Source organism: Egretta garzetta, unplaced genomic scaffold, assembly GCF_000687185.1.
Source record: "Egretta garzetta isolate BGI_Z169 unplaced genomic scaffold, ASM68718v1 scaffold68, whole genome shotgun sequence".
Lineage (NCBI taxonomy): Eukaryota > Metazoa > Chordata > Aves > Pelecaniformes > Ardeidae > Egretta > Egretta garzetta.
Window position 1 is genome coordinate 1040341 of NW_009260774.1, and position 20360 is coordinate 1060700.

The window sequence follows — 20360 nt, forward strand, 5'->3', positions numbered from 1 at the left end:
CCTACATAATCTTGGTAAAGTTCTTAGGACTGGGTAACCTCCCCCATCATTGACCCTCTACAGCTGGGGGGGTCTAGTTTAAGCTAAGCCCTGTTAGAAAGAGTCAACCAAGCAATCTCAGGAGAGGTATCTCAGGCATGGGATGAGCTGCCCGCTGGAGGTAATTCTCTCTCTCTCTGTTCACTGTAGAGAGAGCTGGCAGCCTTTCAAGCCTTAGGCAGCTAATACTGAAATAGGCAGCTAAAAAAGACGACGAATTCCAGTCCTAACACCTCTGTGTCAGCCACCCACCTAGAAAGATGAGCATAATGCTTCCTTTCTGCACAGATACACTGTGAGTGTGCATATGATACTGGTTGGGAAGCATTCACACTTTTGGGTGGAAGAGTACAATTTATTAGCTCATGAGTTAATTAGGATTCAGGAATAAACACACAAAATGGGTAAAATAATGTGTCAAAGACACGTAAAGCTTTATATAACTATATCTTCCTCCAAAGGTTTGCCTGTTTGAATTTTCTTTGCTGTTATTTTTTGGCAGGATTTGTTCTTAGAGCAAGTTGAGAAAAGAGTAAATAACTGGTTAGTAGTTGAGCAAGTAAAGATTACATGTTGCTGTTGTCTTTTAGCTACTGTTTTCTGTGAAGTCTTACCCATGTAAATAATTTATTGAGATCCAAAATGAATACTTATTAGTGTAAAGCTGCATGATTTTTTCAGGATCAGGGCCTTAGCCGTATAATCTGCTAGCAACTGAAATACTAAAATAATCTCTTGTTTCTCCAACAGTATTAGAAGGAGTTAGAGTCTGCACAACTTTCATTCTAATAATCCTCTTCTAAATTATTCCATCTGGTTGTCTATGTGCTTTTTTCCAGAGAGAAAATTCAAATATCTGAGCATTCCAGATTATTGAAATGTATCTAACATAGATGAGATCTTGAATTCAGCACTGTATTTTTTTCCAGCATCTCTTCCTAGCTTGATGCCATTTCTCCATTCATCTATTATTCATATATCTTCTTGTCCCATGTCTACCTGAAGTGTTATTTGTAACTGAAGTACTTGGAACAGATAATTGCATCTTTAACAACCGTCAGTCTCATATACTTCAGTAATAAAGGAAATTCTGACCTAAAGGAAGCTTAGCTCAGGTCGCTGATGAGCGATATAAAGACCTGATTTGACATTTAGACTGCACTGTTTGGCTTTGTTTTGTATTAGAACAGCTAAAGCCTAAGAATCTGCTCATTTTCATAGTGGCAGGCTGCTGTAGTAGAGCATGTAAAATTGCATTAAAATGGCCTTGGTTTTATATTTCATCTTACAGATTCTTAAAGAGAGTTAGAATACTTAAAGTGAGTGAAAGCATTTCTAATCAGTAGAAATATGGGTGAACATAACAGCCAGTACCAACTCAGCAATGGCTCAAACATAGGTTTTGATGTAAAAAACCCAGGAACTCTTCACCCATAGATGGAAACACAGCTCATCAGAACCTCTCCTCTTTTTTCCCACTTTTTTTTGGACATAGATATCTCTTCTGTCAAAATGGGAGCCTTCATGGAAAATGCCGATTCTTGATAACATTCTTGAAGTTATTCGGACCTCACACTGAACTCAGAGGGTCTTTATATGTAAGTAAGGGCTTCTAAGACACTAAATAAAATGCAGTGACCATGTCCATGAGTTCAATGATTTCCTTTCCTAAATGCCTTTGCTTTTATTAGTTAGCTGTGCATAGCTCAAACGGTCAGCTGAGAATTAGATGTCCATCTCACTGGTAATGTCTGGGACACTGTGGAGATGGTAGTGCAGTTTCTGCTTTTAAATAGATTTTTTTTTTCCCAAAAACTGGATGTAGTCACACAAATAATAGCTACAAGTTTTACTTTTGCCCTCTTTTTGGAGCAGATAAACAAAATAAATCTCTCACTTCTGAGAATAGAAAGAAGCATGGGTAAAGTATAGAAATTCAGCTTTTCAAAATATTGTCACACACAAGTTACACAGGTAGTAATGCTCACATCTGACATCTGCATTTCATTTATCTCTCTATGGAAATTGTTATACCTGCTGACCTGCAGGAATAGACCAAAAGTCCTTGAGCCCTCTTCCTTTAAGGCAATTGATGCATGCTGAGGATCTAAACTCTGATTTCAATGGTATCCCAGCTGTGTGAGGAGGACCTGGATATTAATGATTAAATAGCCTAATGAAGCACTATTTAAGTAATTTAACAGGGCTAGCTGTATAACTGCCTTACAGCAGTAATGCCATCTTAGCTTATACATTTCCTGCCTCGTGCTTGAGAACCTCAGCCTGAAAACTACCAGGGATGTAGTAACTGCCTAATCTGTAACAAACTACAGGTTAGAAAATCGATAACAAACCTCAGGGGAGACCTCTGTTATTCCAAACTGGGATAAACTCTGGTGCAAAATGTTGATATTGAGGGAGCGCAGCACTTCTTCAGATGGGAGCGCCTCAGAAATTCCTGGCTTTCTGTTCAGTGGGGACACAAACAGTTCCACACAGTTCTTCTTCCCCTAGGAAAAAAAAAAAAAAAAAAAAAAAAGCAGAATCATAGGAAGGATCTGAGATGAGATAATCTCTGCTGTCTAAAGACTGAAACTGTAATTCCAAAAACAAAAGCATGGAATATAAAGGCTGCAACCTGCTCTGTGAGGAGAGTATACCTATTCCCTGACTCCTTAAATCCCCCAAAAATGCAAATACCATACGTGGGCACATGTGCTTTGTCTCATTCACTGTTGACAAGGTACCTTCTTCCTGAGTCCAGTACCATTAAACAAGACAGGTCAATGCAACATGGTGAGAGGAGGAGCCATGGGATGAGGTCAAGGTCAAAGTGCCAGCAGGGATTTTAGCAGATAGTTCATCTGATTTGAGCTGAAATGCAGCCCTGTTTTAGAAGGTGGTCCTTAAACAGGAATGCTTAGTATAATGCTGTGATATTTTGGCACTGCTTTCTAATCCCATGTCAACACATTGCAGACACATAACGCAATGAAGTACAAAGTCCTTTTAGTCAATTGCAGTGCAACTCCTTAAAAATGGCACAACAAAATGAAAGGACCAGAAAAGTTCTGTTTACATTCAGTGGGTAAGCTGAGAATGCCTGCTCTCCCCTCTACTAATTCCTGCCCTGGTTGTCTTTGACGCAGTCCTGGTAGCCCAAGGGGTACTGTATTACAGATGTCAATGGTGCTTGCTCTGCCACAAGTGAGCAAAATGAAAGACTGCCAGAGAGTTCGTCTGCTTGTGATAAACTGGAACAGCACCTGAGACCTGTGCTCCAGGCAGAGCTGATGTCCCCAGAGGCTGTGGGAACCCAGCCTCACCAGGGCTAAGGCCAGCTTAGCTGAGGCTGTGATGTTGACTCCAGACCTGGGGGTGCCACACACGCAAGGTAAGCATGGAGCCACTACTTGCATCACTGCCTGTGCAGGCAAGAACCTCACTGGTCTGGTTATTTGCTGTTCATCATTATGGGATAGAAGAGATCAGTTCAAACTGGGATAATCCTGATTTCCCCCTGCCTCCTCCTCCTCACTTTGAATGTGCACCATTACCTTTAGTGAAGTGAAGAAAAAGGTATCTTTTGCTATTCTTCAAATATCTAGTTTTCAGAAGTAGAGCTGCAGAGAAAGGGAGTCTTTAAAATGTGTTTACCCTAAATCTGACCTCTGTGCTCTCACATGTGGTCCCTCTGCTCCATAAGACTGGTAAGGATATTGGCTACTGGTGGGTCTGGGCATCTTTCAGTGGGACTATTCAGATCAGTAGGGTGATAAGGAGTAAAACCAGACCTACAGGTCTGGAGTGTCAGTTCAAGGCAGAGACTTTTGTCAGGCTGAAAAACTGATCTGAAGCTACTCAGTCTCTGACATGGGTAGGTGGGTGGTTCTGGGTGTAGGTTGCAGGCACAAGGCAAGGCTTGGCGAGGATGCAGTATTCCCAGTGTTTTGTGCCTCCTCTGTTTAGGAGTTCCTCTGCCCATTAAAAGGCTTTACTGGAAAGATTAAGGAGGCACTGGAAATGCCCAGCTAATATTTCCAGGCACACTATGTGTTGTTATATGTAAAAGGCTAGCCAGCCCTCTGCTCTCCCTGCAGCCAGCCATGTCCTGGCTGCCAGGCTTCTGATGCTAGGCTCCTCTCTCCTTCTGAGAGCTGCTCTCTTGGGAGGGAGTCAGCTTACCTCACTTCTGTCATCTAAACTACCTCCAAAGTCAGTGGAGAGAGACTGGCATCTACAGAAAATGATTTAATCCATCCTAAAATAACCAGGATCTCAATGCCTCTCCTCCTCCAGTTACCCTTCTCTATCTTGCTTGTACAGGGAACCTAGATGAGTAGCCTGAAGTGAGACGAGATGAATTTTGATGTGCCCTGCTTGCTTGCCAGCACTCTGCATGAGAGGAACTGTGTCTTGTTAGAAGGATGGGAAGTGGCAATAATGTCTCCTAAGATGTATTTTTCTTCCTTGTGAATTTTTACTTTCTGTGTGGGATTTTTAGAGCAAATGGAGTAAAATTTTCTGTTCTTTCTTATATCATTAAAAGATAAACTCGTAGCAGACTTTTACAGATGTTGAGAAGACTAATTAATTAATAGTACTCACTGTATTCTGAGCTATATGCAGGTGCAAAATGACATTACCTCTTCCCTTGGATCACAAATGAGAGGAAAAAGGGAAAAACTATTGAGCCGGTAGGAAAATAAACAGCATATTCCTTCTGCTTTGTTGCATAATGTCTAGAGAGCATAGTGAGAAAGCTGCTAAGTGACTTAGTATATTGAAATACACATCCCAAACTCTGGAACATTTCTCGTTTAATTGTGCTTTTCTCTGAATATGTCTTTGAACCTTTCCTTCTGGTTAATGCAGGGGACAAAGGAGATTGAGCATCACTTGTCAGGAATGAGTGACATCCCTGGCGAGCATGAAAAGGGCTGCATTGCATTCCTATTGATCTTTTCCGCCGTACTTCTTGTGTAATCCTTTCTCACAGAGACATTATTTGAAGGAGTTTTATAATCCTTTTTGATGTATACAATCCTATCAAGCTATCAAGGCAGGAAATACTTTTATGCTGAACCTGTCAGTTTTTTTCCCTAATATTCAACCTGTGTGTAGAATAAAATAAAATAACTCTTCTTCCCTCTGCAGTGTGAATTGAATGCTAGCAATGCACATGGGATGTTGTGGGGTTTTTTGTTTCATGGCAAAACTGTCATAAAAAGAGTACGACGTTAAGAATGTGTGCTCTTAACATACACAGAAAAGCATACGGTAACAATTGCTTTCAAAAAGTCCTCGTTGCTAGAAGCAAATTTGTCGTCATCTTTTGCAAATATGATACCATAGTCTACAAAATAATTCCTGAGCATAGGTTGTTATAGCTGAATAGCAAAACATGAATATTAATATAGTGAGAAGACATTTAATTTACTAATGGAAAGTGAGGATAAATTGTGAAGATGCCTTCGAAAGGCAGAATCACATCTATTTTTTTGAGCAATATTCAACCTTTGAGAAACAAAACACGAATAAGTGTCTCTTAATGAATGTGGCATAGAACTGCATTGGAATGAAAACTAAGGGATAAGCAATCTGCTTATGAACAGGACACAAAAGATATTTATCTGACTTAATTTTTTTCTAGACTGTAACAGAGAATGGTTTCCTTTCAAAAGAAAATTTAAATAATTTGGTAATGGAGATCTACTTTTCTGTATTGCAGTTAAAAAAATACTGGGAAAAAAGTATTTTTCTGTCCTATTTTATTGCACTTTTCCATAATGACAGGAAAATAAATTTAAGAAAATTCAAAATAACCGGGTACATTTTATTATACACAGCCCTTTGGTACTTACAATGAGTCTGTTGATATGAACTTGCTGAGGTAACAGTCCCAGTGCTGCTGCGACTCCTTGGCGAAATATCCGAAGCAATGTGATATTCAGCTTGTTTACATCCATTTGCAGTGTCTGAAAAACAAAACGAGTTCAAATGAACTCCTTGCTCAACACATTCAGTTCTCAAGATGACTGATCTCTGGGACTCTTCGCTAATTGTTTTCTTCCCAGAATGATAATCTGTGCAATCTAATTGCATCGTAATAAAGAACAGGTCCAAAGGAAAATGTAGGCATTTTAAATGCTGCTCGTTAGCAAAGTACCACCTTTCCTCAACTACATTCAAAATAGGTTCCAGAGGTTTTTGGCTATATTCCTTGGACAAGTCACAGTGTTCAAGATAACACAATTACTACATTAGAAATGAAAGTCAAGCATTAAACATCAATTCACCTTTAAAGAATGAGATGTTGGATTTACACAATGAAGATTTGCTTTGCATATTATCTTAGCATTTCTCCCTGCAGGTGAAGAATGAGTCAGACATAGTGAAATTACACAATTTTAATTTTGATTAGCGGTTTCTGAGATCAAAAAAGAAACATTCTGGATACATTCCACATGCTTCAGTTTCCTAAAACTTCCTCATGTGAGTCAGAGAAGGCTGTTAATTCTCAGCAGAGACCAACCACATCACTGAAGCATTTTCTTTCTCTGTGTCAGAAGCATAGTGAAATTTAAATGTTTCTTCAAGTTCAAGTCCTTCCGGTGAAGTCAGTGGAATTTTACCCAGGAAATAATTTAGGTTCAAATCTTCTCTCAAGAAGACTCAGATACGGGGTCTTCATGTGACACCTGGTTGCCAATACTTCCATGTGGTACTTTGGGGTCTCTTAGTTCACTTCCATATCCCCTTTGCAGACAATATGTAGTGGAGAAGAGAGGGAAGAGGAGTATGTCAGACAGTCCCAGACAGCTTCCAATGTTTCTGGCAACTTCTGATTAGCAGGTTAGTAAGTTCTGACTGAGTCAGTCGACTTGAGCTGAAAAGGGCTTTTTATTTTAAACTTTCTACTTAAAGCCATAGACCAGCTTGCTGCTGTGAGGACCCAAGCAAGTATTCTTCCTTCCTAACCAGAGCTGCATAAAGAGAATCAAATATCCATGGGTCAGATACCGCATTGGGAATATGGTTATGATCTAGAAAGAAAAGCAACTTTTTTCTCAAAGAAGAACAGCATCACACATTTTGACTGTTGTTCTTTATTTATAAGTAATTATTTGTAAGTTATGGCATAAAACCATAAAATATTTGCTTTCTTTTTTGACTGTCAATTTGATTTTTCCATCAGTACTGAGTGTTTTTCATTTTTTCCACTTCTTCACACTTTTTTACACTAATGGGACTGCCAAGTCTTGATGCACCAATTGAGATCTGCTCTTACCACAGAGTTGAGCTTTAATTCAGCTAGAAGTATTATAAGGTTCTTCACTTTAAATTACTGTTTCTATCCTGGCATTTTCAAAATGCAGTCTTTGCTTCTTCATGAATTAGACAATCATCTTGAATGGCTACCAAACCGCTCCAGCTTTGTCACTTGAAACAGAGAAATGTCTTGGGAGGAGAGACAGGGAGATCTAACAGATCCAAGCACCATTTATTCTGTTCCTTAGACTGGCTCACTCTGGCCACAGCGCACCTGAGCAATACAGCAGATGAGTCTTGACTGGGAGCTGTGAAGCCATCTGAAAGTTAACAGACTGGTCTGAGGGTAAATGAGAAACTAAGCTGTTGCTGAAATATGAAGGCTGCCGTGAGGGTCCCTAGAGATCCATCAGGACAGTATAAAGAGCGCAAAACTGCTTGTCTAAGTCAGTGACCCTGAGTTATGGGGATAATGCTAACTGTTGTTACTGAGCAAAATTAGCAGGCATAAAATCAAAATACATTCACTAAAACATATTTGAGCCGGGGATCAGACCACATTAAGTGTTAAATAGTGTGTTAAGAGCTCACTGATAAAGACACAGAAATGAAACAGCCAGAAAAATACCCAGCTTCGGATGAAATAGAAGATCTTAAAGAGCCTATAAGGAGGTAATAAATTCTTACAGATTTAGTATGCTGGAATTGTGATTCATCAGGGACAATAAAACATGGTGAAACTTCATTATCTTCGGGAGAGTCACATTTCTTTCCACCAGGTCAGAATTTGGTCCACCGTGTCCTATAACAAAAGTCATAAAAGGCTGCACAGTACCTGTGCCTCTCAGCTATATCTATATTGTCCTTGGTGGTTCTGCGGGAAGCCTGAAGGCGACGGCACTGGCAACAGCCTGCTTAGAAAGCTCACCTGACCTTGCAGCTGGAGACTTCAGGACCCTTTGACGAAACCTCCTAAGTGGGTGGGAAGAAATTTGTCCTTAAGCCTCATTTCAGGGTGCTTCTTGTTCAGCAATAAAGACTTTTTTTTGTGACTATTCTTCTAAAAAAAACTCCAAGAAGTATCTGAGGAAGAAAAAAGCTCACTTTTTTAGAAGAACCTTGTCTTGCTGTCCATTGAAGGAATCTGCTTCTCAATTGCTGGTGTTAGTGTGAAGCTTAGTTCCTCAGCAATTATAGTAAAAATTAAGTAAGAGTAACACAAGTCGTCTTTTCTTCATCAGGCAGCACAAGAGAGTGCATTTGCCTCTTCCTATCAAGACAAAAGTTAGCAGTCCAGAATATGCCACTTTGGCAGTGCAATTTCTAATGCGATCAGTGGAAGGTAATGTATAGTAATGCTCGATGGCACCCCGAGAGCACCCACTTTAGAGCAAGCAGCACATCACAAACATGTTCTGTGCTCTCTACCACCCCTTGTTTCTACCAGATTCATAAAAGCATAAAGCAGGAGTGGACTGGACTGGAGACACGTCAAGCTCAGTATCCTGTGGCCAACTCTGGATGCTTCTGGAGAATGATAGGGACAGGGCAAGATTATACTCTTTTCCCAAGTCCCTTCTGACAAGATCCAGGCTAATTTATGCCTACTCATCACTAAAAGGCAATGGGTCTCCTCAGTTACATGAATTTTATCATACAATAAGCCATACTATCAAGATCTGGGATGAAAACAACACTTGGGGCATTATATTCTCACCTCTGGCATGTGCCCTCCTGAAGGTGGCTGAAATTTAAGTCTGACCTGAAGGTCTGGTATAAAATTGCTTTTCTGCAAATTCCTAGCTATGATAATTTTTGTTCAGAATTGTCAGAGAAAGAAAAAAACAAAAGAAAAAGAAAGATGGAAGATAAAGAAAAAATAAAGGCTTAACTATTCCTATCAGTAGAAAATTCCTAAAATATTGTTAAAATTTTAATACTTTAACATTATCGTGCTATTCTGATGGCATGCCTAGACACTGTGTTGACTATAGTCCATAAAGGGAAGAGATTAGGATAGAAGACTGAAATGGATGAACTACAAATACAACAATACCCGTATATTAGACAAACAGTATACACTGTCATTAAGAGAATCACTCCTAGAATGGAAACCCGTCTGGCCATTTACAGGTTATGATTACACAGATGAAATCGCTATGTATTCTAACACCACCCGCAATAAAATGTGACATTAAGTCTTGTAAAGAAAATCCACAGAAATAAAGAAAATAAAGCATTAGCACAGATACAGAAGTTACCTCTTACTGTATTCCTCTAGTTGCTCCTTTTGCTTTGGGAAAGAGAGGGCTGAAGCATCCCAGTTAGACAGCACTAATCATTTACCCTTTGCTCATCTGCAGTGTTTATCATGGATTGCAACCTACTCCCCAAGGAGTGTACCGTTTTGAATCCGCTACTGCTGTTGGCAATAGTGACTTGTTAAGCCCAGAGACGAACACCCTGGAGGACTCATTTCCCTGAGCGATTGCCGACCTGGATATTGCAACTGTGGCAACAGTTTCTAGGTTTATCTGATCCAAGCAAAACAGGTAGTTTGAAGGGAAGGACTTTTCTGCTTGTAGTGGAAAACTTGGGAAGACAGAGTTCCAGAAAAGGAAACTCAGCACAGAAAAACACCAAAGACCATTCACAACTGAGGCCCTACAGGGGCTTTCTGATAAAGATTTTCATGTTGAAGAAAAAAACCCAAAACCATCACGAAAGAGATGAATGTATAACACAGTTTCTGAAACAATATGTTTAGGATATTACAATAAATTATAATTTACCAAGTCAAGTTCTGCTTCTCAAGAAAAAATCAGAGATGCCTCCCTTTCTTCTCTTTTCCTTATCATCACTGATATCCTTCCTGCAACAAGGCTCAGATATACCATTCCTTTTCTATATGTTGGGTATTCCCCTCTAAACTCCTCCTGACCCCACCACCACAGGTGTTTTCTCAAACCTCCAGCTAACCTGAATATACAGGAAGATAAATAATCAAGGATGAAGAAGGTTAAAGGTTAAAGTATAAATCTTCACAATACTTTTATGAACAAAGATTAAAAGTAAATCAGCACATTATACATACTAGGAATCTTTATGCTTAAGGGCCATTGGGTAGTAAGTTCTATTTTGTGCTAAAACCAAAGAAAGGCAACTCTAAAAATTAAACTAAAATAATCACCCTTATTTACTTAGGCCAAACAAGAGAGAAAGCTCAAAAGAGAGTTGTCTTACCTGCCTGTGCTCCACTTATTTATTTAAATTTTAAGAAAGTTTCAAAAAATGCTATAAAATGTTTTTTGCGCTAAAGCGCAAAACCACTGGACTGTGGCCGGGCTGTGGGTTCTCCCATCTGAGCACCCTGCTCTGCTGCCTGCACAGTGACAGTGTCTACAGTTAATTAGTGTCACCATGTTTCATCTTGCCACCCTCATCAGACAGCCTCAGCTGTACAATCAAAAAAGGATGTATTTATCAGGAGTGAATACAGGACTATTTGTACAGCTTGGGTACAGGACTAACAAAAATCCGACAACACATTCTGAAAGTACCTGCATTTTCTCTTTACTTCCCCTTAAACACATTAGATGTTTTTTTCTTCATCAGGCAGCACAAAGGCTCCTGTTGTTCAATGACTTGAGATCGCAGCTGCACTGGATGTCAGCTTAGCCCCTTTGGCTGGCTCAGGTGGCCTAATACACATTCACAGAAGATTTTGGCTTTTACGATATTCTGTGTGTCATAGCTGACAGCAGGGTTAGCATCTCATGTAGTCCATGAATCGCGTGGGAGCCAGCGTGTCCTCAGCTTCGCATGCAGGTCAGCATCATGCAACAAGAACAAAGTATTTTCCCAGGAGAGGTCTCTGAAGGCACTTTGCCCTAAACCAAACCAGTGTCTGAGGTGGCATTCCCTCCTTTCCAGTTTACCTCTCCATCTACAATGCTATTTTCTTCAAGAGGAGAAACCTGCCCTTCTATGAAGTCCACATTAAGCTTTGAATTATGTCTGTAAAGTAAGATAAAACTCTTCTGAGTATAAAATCAATTATTCTTAGCGATTAATTAAAGGAGTTTCGTGTTTCTGTGTATTAGCAGTTGCCTGGAGTGACCTACTCAAACTTTCATACATAATATATTTCTGCTAAAACACAATGTGACTAGAAATATAAATCTTGAGGAATTTAAATACTTTTAAGGTCAGAGAGTGATTACTGAAAAATTGTGAGGGGGAGTCTTGGCTATTCTACAAAAGTATACTGAAACTCACCTAAAATAGTAGAAAAATTACAGGCATATGTTTGAATTTACAAGAACCAGTGAAAAGCATTGAGAAATGCTCTGGTCCTGGAACATGCTTCTGTTTAAGTCACCCATCTTCTAATGGGGAGACACGAAGGCTGGAGAATACACAAATCTGCCAAATAGATTTCACATGTAGCCTGCAAAAATTTAAGTGTGCTTGTCCAAAGAGTATTTGGGTGATGAGAAGAACTCTAAATTGGTTCCATGTAAACATTAAGAAAAAGTGATATGAATGGGATACTTTGATTGCTTCAGTCCTGATTAGTACAAGGAAGTTTTGTATATTTGAATGCTGCTTTTCAAGATGTGATATTATACAACTTCACTTACATTTTTTTGCTAGAGAAAAAACCCCACATCTTTTATGGAAAATCTTTGTTTAAAGTAAGCATAGTATTTCCTGGATTTATGCATTTCTCATATAGCACTAAAGTAAAATTTTGGCTCTTGATCAATTTTTCATGAAAGCTTATACATTGAAATATTTATGCATGTTATGAACTCTCTGAAAGAAATCAAAGACAGAAGTAAAACTAATGGGAAATGTAGGGTTAATCTAATTAGTTAAGACCACTGTATGGTCTCCCCCGTACTGATTTTCAAATGAATGTTCCTTAAAATATGAGAAAATAAAAATTTATAACAGGAAGCAGTCTTTCACACACTGCAATTAATCCACAGACCTTTTTACCACAGGAAGTTGCTAAGGCCAAAAACTGAACAAGAGGCAGAAAAAGGGCTGGATGCTTAGGCAGATGTTGAAAGTGACTGGTGTCCCTGAAAACTGTACAGAAGAGATACTACAAACCTTGTCATACAGTTGAAGCCAAGCCTTGATTTATCAGAAACCAAGATGAACCCTAGTGCAATAAAAGGGTAAGTTTCTCAGTCTGTTATTGAGAGGTTTGAGTGCTGGCCATCATCCTGGACTGGACACTGGGTTTCATACAAGTCCTGTTTGCACGTGTAGGTACCAGCTAAGGATGTTCCTAGAGACTGCTGCATCACAGAGGACAAAGATGCCATACCAGGTGTTGAGGTGAGGCCAGGGCACTCCACTGGCATCCACAGCTCAGAGTGGTAAAGCTGCTCTGGAGGCAGGTGGGTGATATGACTAAACTGGTTTGTCTCAGCTATGTGATAAATTTACACTTCTCCCAGGGAGAAGAACTAATTTCTCAAATGACATCAGCTGATTTGGGGCTGATTTGACCACTTCTGTAGGAAGCACCAACACAAGAGTGAGAAACGCTCCATCTGTGATGCCTGGCTTTTGTCCAAGATTCCCTCGCTGCGCTTTCACATGCACTTGGGCAGTGAGTCAGTCAGCTATAGAAAGACTCCGTGACCTTCATGGATGATTAAAGTGTATGAGAATGCATTCAGCCTATTAAGGATACGGTTTGTTAATGCTTCTCTTTAAGAGGCACACCTTTGATTTCTATCAGTCCAGTGTTTTGCATTAATCTCTGGGCTTGCAGTCTCCTAGCAAAGATAAAGGGTCAGCTCTTCCAGTGTCATTTGATACCATTGTGTCACAAGGCAATATGGATTTACTGATCAGATCTAATGAGAAGACACAGACTAGTCTTCTATCTTTCTTCCGAAAGAAATCTCAGAAGGTAGGTTATTTCATTCTCCTGGCTTCTGAGTCATGTGGGTCATTCCTGTACCACAACATGATGTATTTAGTGGGGTGACAGACTAGGAGTGAGGGTTGGACTGTCCTCTCAGTGCTCATTGTACTTATTTCTCCTTTTTCTTTACCTCTTTCCTATGGCATCATTAATGCCTTAATCATGCATTATATATTTGGAAGTCAGAAAGTATGTACAGCTTCCAAATAACTAATGTAGTATAGATGGCATGAAACTACCATCCCACAGCCCCACCTCAGTAAGGGAATAACCTTATCCAGAGCTCAGTAAAGTTAATAGGACTTTTTCTGAGAGGAGGTTCCAGAATCCCATGTCCTGAATGTCCATGGGATACATGCTTTTCATTGTTGAGTGGGTGTAAGAGAGAGGAAGGAAAAGTTATTTGTTATTATCTATTGGCCATGGGACACAAATTTGACACAGCCTTATCATTAAATAGGACCAGCCTTTGGAACGCAGAAGGAGAGGGGCAGAAGGCTGTAGTAGTTCTCTTAGAGTTAGGGATTGATTTTCTAGAGCTTCTTTGGGACAGAGGGAACTTTTTGCTTCACCACCTGGTGGAACATTTAGTACCTAGTGATGGAAGGAGACAGTTTTCTCCTGCATGTGGAAGTATATTATTCCTTTTTAAAAAATCTGTCATGACAATACTACATCTATTTTAAAGAGTCCTAAGCTGGGAGAATCTGCAGTTACTACAAACTGATTACTAGTAGGAATGGGAGGCTGAAATTTTGCTGTGCCTCTAGCCTTAGCAAGTCTGCCTCAGTTAATCTGCCTCAGTTCTTTGTCTATAAAATAGGGACAATAGTATTTCACTGTTTCACAGGAGTCCTGTGAACTAAGGATTTTTTATGCCATAGTAAGAAGATGGGGAACAGCTATGCAGGATAGAACTTTTCAACTTCTTTCACAGATAACTTTAATGTTGCCCCCCAAAGTTAATTCCTGTAATTTTTTAATTTGGTTTTGTATTTCTTCAAGGACTGGGATTTACTTAATGACAAATTATTTCATCTTTCTTAAAGTAACAGCTGAACTTAATTTCAAAGCTCTGATAATTTTCTAGGCTTTTTCCTTCCTTCACCCACCTCTCCCTGACCTCCTCCCTTGTGGTAGACAGTTGAAAAGGACGAGATGATGGAAAAGCACAAGATAATAGACAGAGAGGTGGAAACACAAGGAGAGCTGGAAGAGCTCAGCTGAACACTATTTCAACCTTTTTGTTCTTTGAGGGCTATGTATAATGAGCTCCATAAATTGTCCTATCTGTCCTTATTCAATATTAGCAAAAAAAATTATTCCTTCCATTACAAAAGAAATGCATGGTGCTATTATGTCTGGTATAACTTTTATGCACAGTGTGATTGTACCAGTCACATCCTATTTCATCATCCCAAAGCCAGCTGTAATCTTCAGAGCAAACAGCTCCTTTTGAGCCTGTTCAGCACAGTGCTTTATAATAAATTTTTTTTTCCTGTCCATTTATTAAATCTCTAGGTAGAGCCAGTGCAAAGCTCAAAATGCCAGAGAAACAGTATTGTTTCTCCTTGCTCCTTTTGTAAAACCCTAATTTCAGCTAGTTTTGTGTTTCAAACAATTCCTAGTTACTGAAGTTTAAATTCCTGTTACAACTTTCATCCTCAATATATCAAAATGACTTCCAGAAAAATGACAGGCATAAAAAACCACCACAAAATCATCCTTTTTTTTTTTATCTTCAGAATTTTAAATTTAGTTTGTAGAAGACATACATATGTATGTAACCTTACAAACTAAGGAAGAACAAAACCAGAAACCTAAGACAATACAGCAACTTTCACATCTTTCAGGAACTGATGGGGCCAAAAGGCTCCCACTTGACCTACACTCCTTTGATTCTCTCTCTTGAGAATCAAAGTAAGATTTCAGTACTGCTGACGTCCTAGCTTTCACATGCATTTATTTTCAGAAACAAATTTTATTGATAATTTCAGATGAGCAAAATCTGCCTGAACATGCACAATGGGAATGCTGTAGAAAGAGGCAAATGCTTTTTGTTTTTTCACATAATCCTAGTTGCCTGTGGATCCTGGGTGTATGAAGAAGAAAATTTGAAATACATCTGGAAAGAAAAAGAAGTCTTAAAATACATTTGGCTCAACCGGAATCAAGATATTTACACAAGACTGTTCTTGTGTGATTCCTGATTGCAACCGGTGTCCCAGGACAGTCTGGATTATTTGTCAACCAGAGCCAAGACTTTCAAAGTAAGAAGCAATTCTTACACCTCAGCTCTTGAGAGATCAGGATCCTGTTTTCAGGAAACAAATGTCCAAAACAAGGGCTCTTCAGTGCGATACAGTTCACCAGTATGTTTAGGGTCTTCATCCTCTTTCAACCTTTTGGCGTACTAAAGTTTGTTTATAGCTATTTTCATCACAATAATCATGCATTATTAGAATAAAATTTGTATCACTGACTTCCCCCTACCTCATTTAGCACTCCAAATCCATATAAACCAAGTGCAGACAATACAAGGCACCCTTGTAATTTCTGCCTTAAGTTCCTTTAACTATTGTGAAATTGAAACAAAGTTAAGCAAAATCAAGCAAAACCCTTGGGGACCTGTGTTTTTTCTTAGACAAAACTTGCATTACTTTGGGTTTTATCCTGCCATGGATTCATGCGACTAGATATGTGCCTTTCTCTCAAAGCTTTATCAAAACCATTAATGATTGTGTGTGAATCCTACATGCTCAGAAACTGGAAAGCAGGTGAAAAGAAAATCTCATGATTTTGGCAACTGTCTCAGGATCTTTGACCTCCTGAAGCTGCTAATACCAGCTGTATTTCGGAGACTGTGAGGTACAAATTCCCCTTCTCCTGAGCAGCTGGGCAGACAAAGGATTTTCCTCTTCTGTTTAGTTCTGAACACAGAAGGTACAGCCTAAGGGAAAACACTGAGACTGAGTCTGACCAAAGATTTAAGGAGTGTTTTACCTCAATGATTCCTGTTAATGCTAATAACAATATTGTATTCTTGACCAGTGGCTCAAAATTTGGGTTTCTGTCTTTGGCAACGTGACACATATACTGTGTCTCAAATGTCCTAATATAGGACAAGTTTTCTGACTCAGCCATTAGAGAAAGTTTTAGAAAATGGCTTTCAGTCTAATTTGGGGGACTTTTCTTTAGAGATGACTCCACTTGTGAGGTCAAAGATGAAAAAGCTGTGCTGTCACGCAATATGGGATATTACTGCTCTAAAAGGACTGGGAGGCAAAGTCCAATTCATGGATCTTCAATTTCTCTCTTTTATGTTTAGGATCAGAAGAGCATTCTGTGTTCATCTTTTTTAAACAGGCAACACAGCTGTCAAAGCCAATCTCAGATGTTTAGAAGGAGAAAACCCACATTTTTTTTCCCTTTTATACTCAGAGTTGACCACCATATAAAAGAGATTTTTAAAAACTGTTTGCATGCGGTTCTCTCATTCTTACACATACACAAAAGCAAAATAATTCATAATCCTTTCAGTGAGAAATAGCAATTGCAAATTTGGTGGGCGAGGTTTCTTTTTTCTCTTTCTTAGTTTTTAACAATATTCTTTAAACATACACAAAATAATCTTCCAGATTCTGGACATCCAGAAGCCATCATTACTACTTGATCAAAGCAGGAGGGTAGTGTGTTACCTCAATGAAAAATGAGGTAGGTTACTGCTAACATGGTAGCTGACTGCCAAGGTCATCAGGGTTGGCAGGGCTCATCCTCATTCTGTCAACTAATCCCTCCTCTGCCTTTTTTTCCCCGAGTTAGAGCTAAAACCAACAACCTTGCCTTACCAGCTTCAACGTTAGATTTTGTCTACAGTAGCAGAGGAATGCTCATTTCACTAGCCGAAACAAAGCTGAACAAAAATTATGGACGATAAGACGGAACAACCCCACACTGGGATGAACAAAGAAACATAAGATTAACTAAACGGCTTTTATGGCTTCTCATTTCTATGCCTCTTTTCTTGTTAAATATAACATTCCCAGAAAACCTTACAGAAATTGCATAATTAAATGACTGGCGAGAAGAGAGGAAAATAAAATTAAAACCAAAAAATTTTACCATTTTCTAAAGAAATCTGAGTGTTTTCAGCATAGGAAACATCGAGAGGAAGGTAAACATTCTTAAATATTCTCTGTTGTTGTAGCAAAAGGGTTTTCAGAATGTTTGGGGTTTTTTTTTTTCAGTTGTGATTTTTCCACAAATTGGTACTGCAAGAAACGAGAGAAATAAAATCAATGAAGCTGAATGTCATAGCTGAGACCCTTTTGCCCTCAATTCTTCATCTACCTCTTGTCACAGGATACAGGAATATAGGAGGGAGAATTCTTTGTTCAGCTGCATAAACATATGCTTCATATTTGCCATGCTAGACAAAACCTATTTTGTAAAATCTGTCTGCGTCTACACACAAGCCATTTTATCCTCTCGTCAACACAACCTGTCATATTAAACAGACCTGTCTGTCTTTCAGTGACTTTCTGGTATCTCTTGCTTCTCTGAGAGCTGATCAGCCTCTGCTGCCAGGGTCACATTCATGTGCACAACTTTAGGCATCTCATTTTCATCTGCCTTAGTCAGGGATGTTTATAAGCCAGCTGAAAGGAAACTGAGTCCAATTCATTCACTACCAGCTATTCCTGCAGGTACATAACCCATCCCAGCCCTCCTGAGGTGTGTTCCCCTGGGAGAACACTGCAGGTGGGCAGCAGTGGCTCTTCCTGTGTCCTACTAGAAAAGGAGCGTACAAAAGGGAGGCTTTCATCACCATTGCAGATCTGTGCAAACAGGACGGAAGCAGCTCCTGCCAAATTAATTGGTATGCATCTCCTGAGATGTATTTTAGACAGCTGTTATATTGACCTAACCAACAGCATGAGTTTGTACTAGATGGTATTGGTGCTATTTGTATTAACACCTTTTGGTCATCCATATGGTAATTTTATTCTCCCCTTACTATTGCATACATCATATTTCCTGGGTCAGGTCTTTTTTGTCAGGCAGGTATAACGTGGTCCAGTATGGTGTGTCCTCTGCTAAATGCAGAATTGCTTGTATTCTTCCCAAACAATTTCAAACACACAGTGAGCATTTATGTCATGCTGGGTGGCAGGGAGAGCATGGATATAAGGAGAAAGAACACTTCAGTAAAAAATAATACTTCTCAGCTTACATTTGCAGTTCTTTTCATGTGGGCACACCAAAGGATCTAGCAATGGGGATTAAGAGTCTGAAGAAACAGAAGTGCTTCACAGCAAAGTGCTTATCTTCCAAACGTGAAGAAGGTACCTAATGTCAATGCTGTAAGTGAAAATGAAGATTTGGACACCCAACACAGAATTCTGGCCAACATCCCTTGCTATCTCATTTTCCAGGTTTTGTGGTTATTCTTTATATTTCATGTCAGAAAATGTTAGTGTTCTAAGTCTAACAAAGGTCCAAAATGTGAAGATTTACATAGATTTTAAAGTACAGAAACAGAGGGCTTCCCATATATCATTCACAAAGATCACTGAACCTGAGTTATTTTTATGTACTTCATCCTGAATTACTTTTATGTACTTCATCAAGTATGTTCCTTCCTCTTTGAGCCCTATATTACATACCATTAAAGATTCTTCTGTTTCATTAAGAACAATTTTTGCAGTTAATTGACATCATATTACATAACTAATATGCAAAATACAAGACAAGCATTTAAATTATTTGCATAACCTGAATAAGATAGGAACTTTGTCATGACAGATGAATGGTGTCTTTTTTTTACCTAATATAATTTGAAAACATATCTATGACTCATCAGTCTTTTAAACTTAGACTGTGATTAGACACTCTAAGCTGTAATCTTGCAATGAACTGTGAAGTTCTTAAATTTCATTGTAATTCTGTTTTCTGTCTCTGCTCCTCTGTCTTCTACACTTACAGTTCATATATAGATTAGACAGATATAGAGCAGCTCACAAATGAGAAAAATGCATTTGCAAAGATATTTTGCAAAATTCAATGAATAAATAATAATTTCTTTCTGTTTTGTAGGAGTCCAAATAGACTTAATCTTCTACTTGAACAACCATTCTGCAATTTATGCAAGTCAAAAATCCTAATCTTCATTCAGTGACTCAAACCTTTTTAATATTTTTGAGATGATTTAGTAAAAGAAAGTAGAATATACACCTACATAAGAAAGCCATCAATTTTTGTCATTTAAAGATGTTGTACACAAAACTTTTGTGCCAGAAAGAAGATGCTAGTTGACAGACTCTACATCCTTATGGAAGATGACTATTTGGATATATGACACTTTTTAAGAGCAGATCATTAAGATATGTATGCATACATGTGTATTCAAATCACAAGTACAATAGAATACATGTAGAGCTTTAATTATTAGTAGAGCATGTGGCTGTTTACTTTAGATTGAAGAAATATTACATTTGGATGTAAAGAGAAGCAGCAGTGCTATTCTTGGTTCAGAGCTGAAATAACGGGAAGGTAGGTGATGAGAGCTCGTACTAAAAAGTAATAATAAAGTGGCTTAGAAACTTGGAAAAGCAGAAAGAGAACTGGGAATTCAGATTTAATGTTATCAATCCAGTTTGCTTCCCCAGTGGGAATTCTAAGCTCATCTTTTCTTCCAACACTCAAATTTCATTAAATAAACTTGATTAAGGGGCTAATTTCACACCATTAATGGTATTTGCACTTCTGTAGTGCCATTAATTTTGTCTTTCTGGATACGAGTTCCCTCTCTATAAAAAGGCTGTAAATCAGGGTTTCCTAAAGAGCCGCATAATGAATATGACCTCAGGCTGGGGCTGCCCATCTATCCGCAGTGCAAAACCAGTTGTGGGCTGCTCTGAATTCTGAGAAGAGTGACCGTGGCAGTGCTACCCCAGCCTAAGGCTCTTGTCTCACATATCCCACAGATCTGGAAAACATAGTCTGCCCATGACAGCTCCAACTCGTAAATGGTTCTGCTGAGTATAGCCACAATTAAAAAGGCACTTTAGGAGAAACAAAGGAATACTTTGTGAGCTAC

General features: G+C 38.9%; 1 protein-coding gene across 1 annotated transcript in view; it reads right to left on the reverse strand.

Annotated features, from left to right (window-relative positions):
* The window catches only part of PTPRR (protein tyrosine phosphatase receptor type R), a 135927-nt gene that overhangs the window by 71300 nt on the left and 44267 nt on the right, over positions 1-20360 (reverse strand). The window contains exons 2-3 of the mRNA XM_009646267.2: positions 5904-6017; positions 2394-2549 (exon numbers count right to left, since the gene is read on the reverse strand). Coding sequence (XP_009644562.2) covers positions 2394-2549; positions 5904-6017 — 270 coding nt within the window. The remainder of the gene's footprint in view (positions 1-2393; positions 2550-5903; positions 6018-20360) is intronic.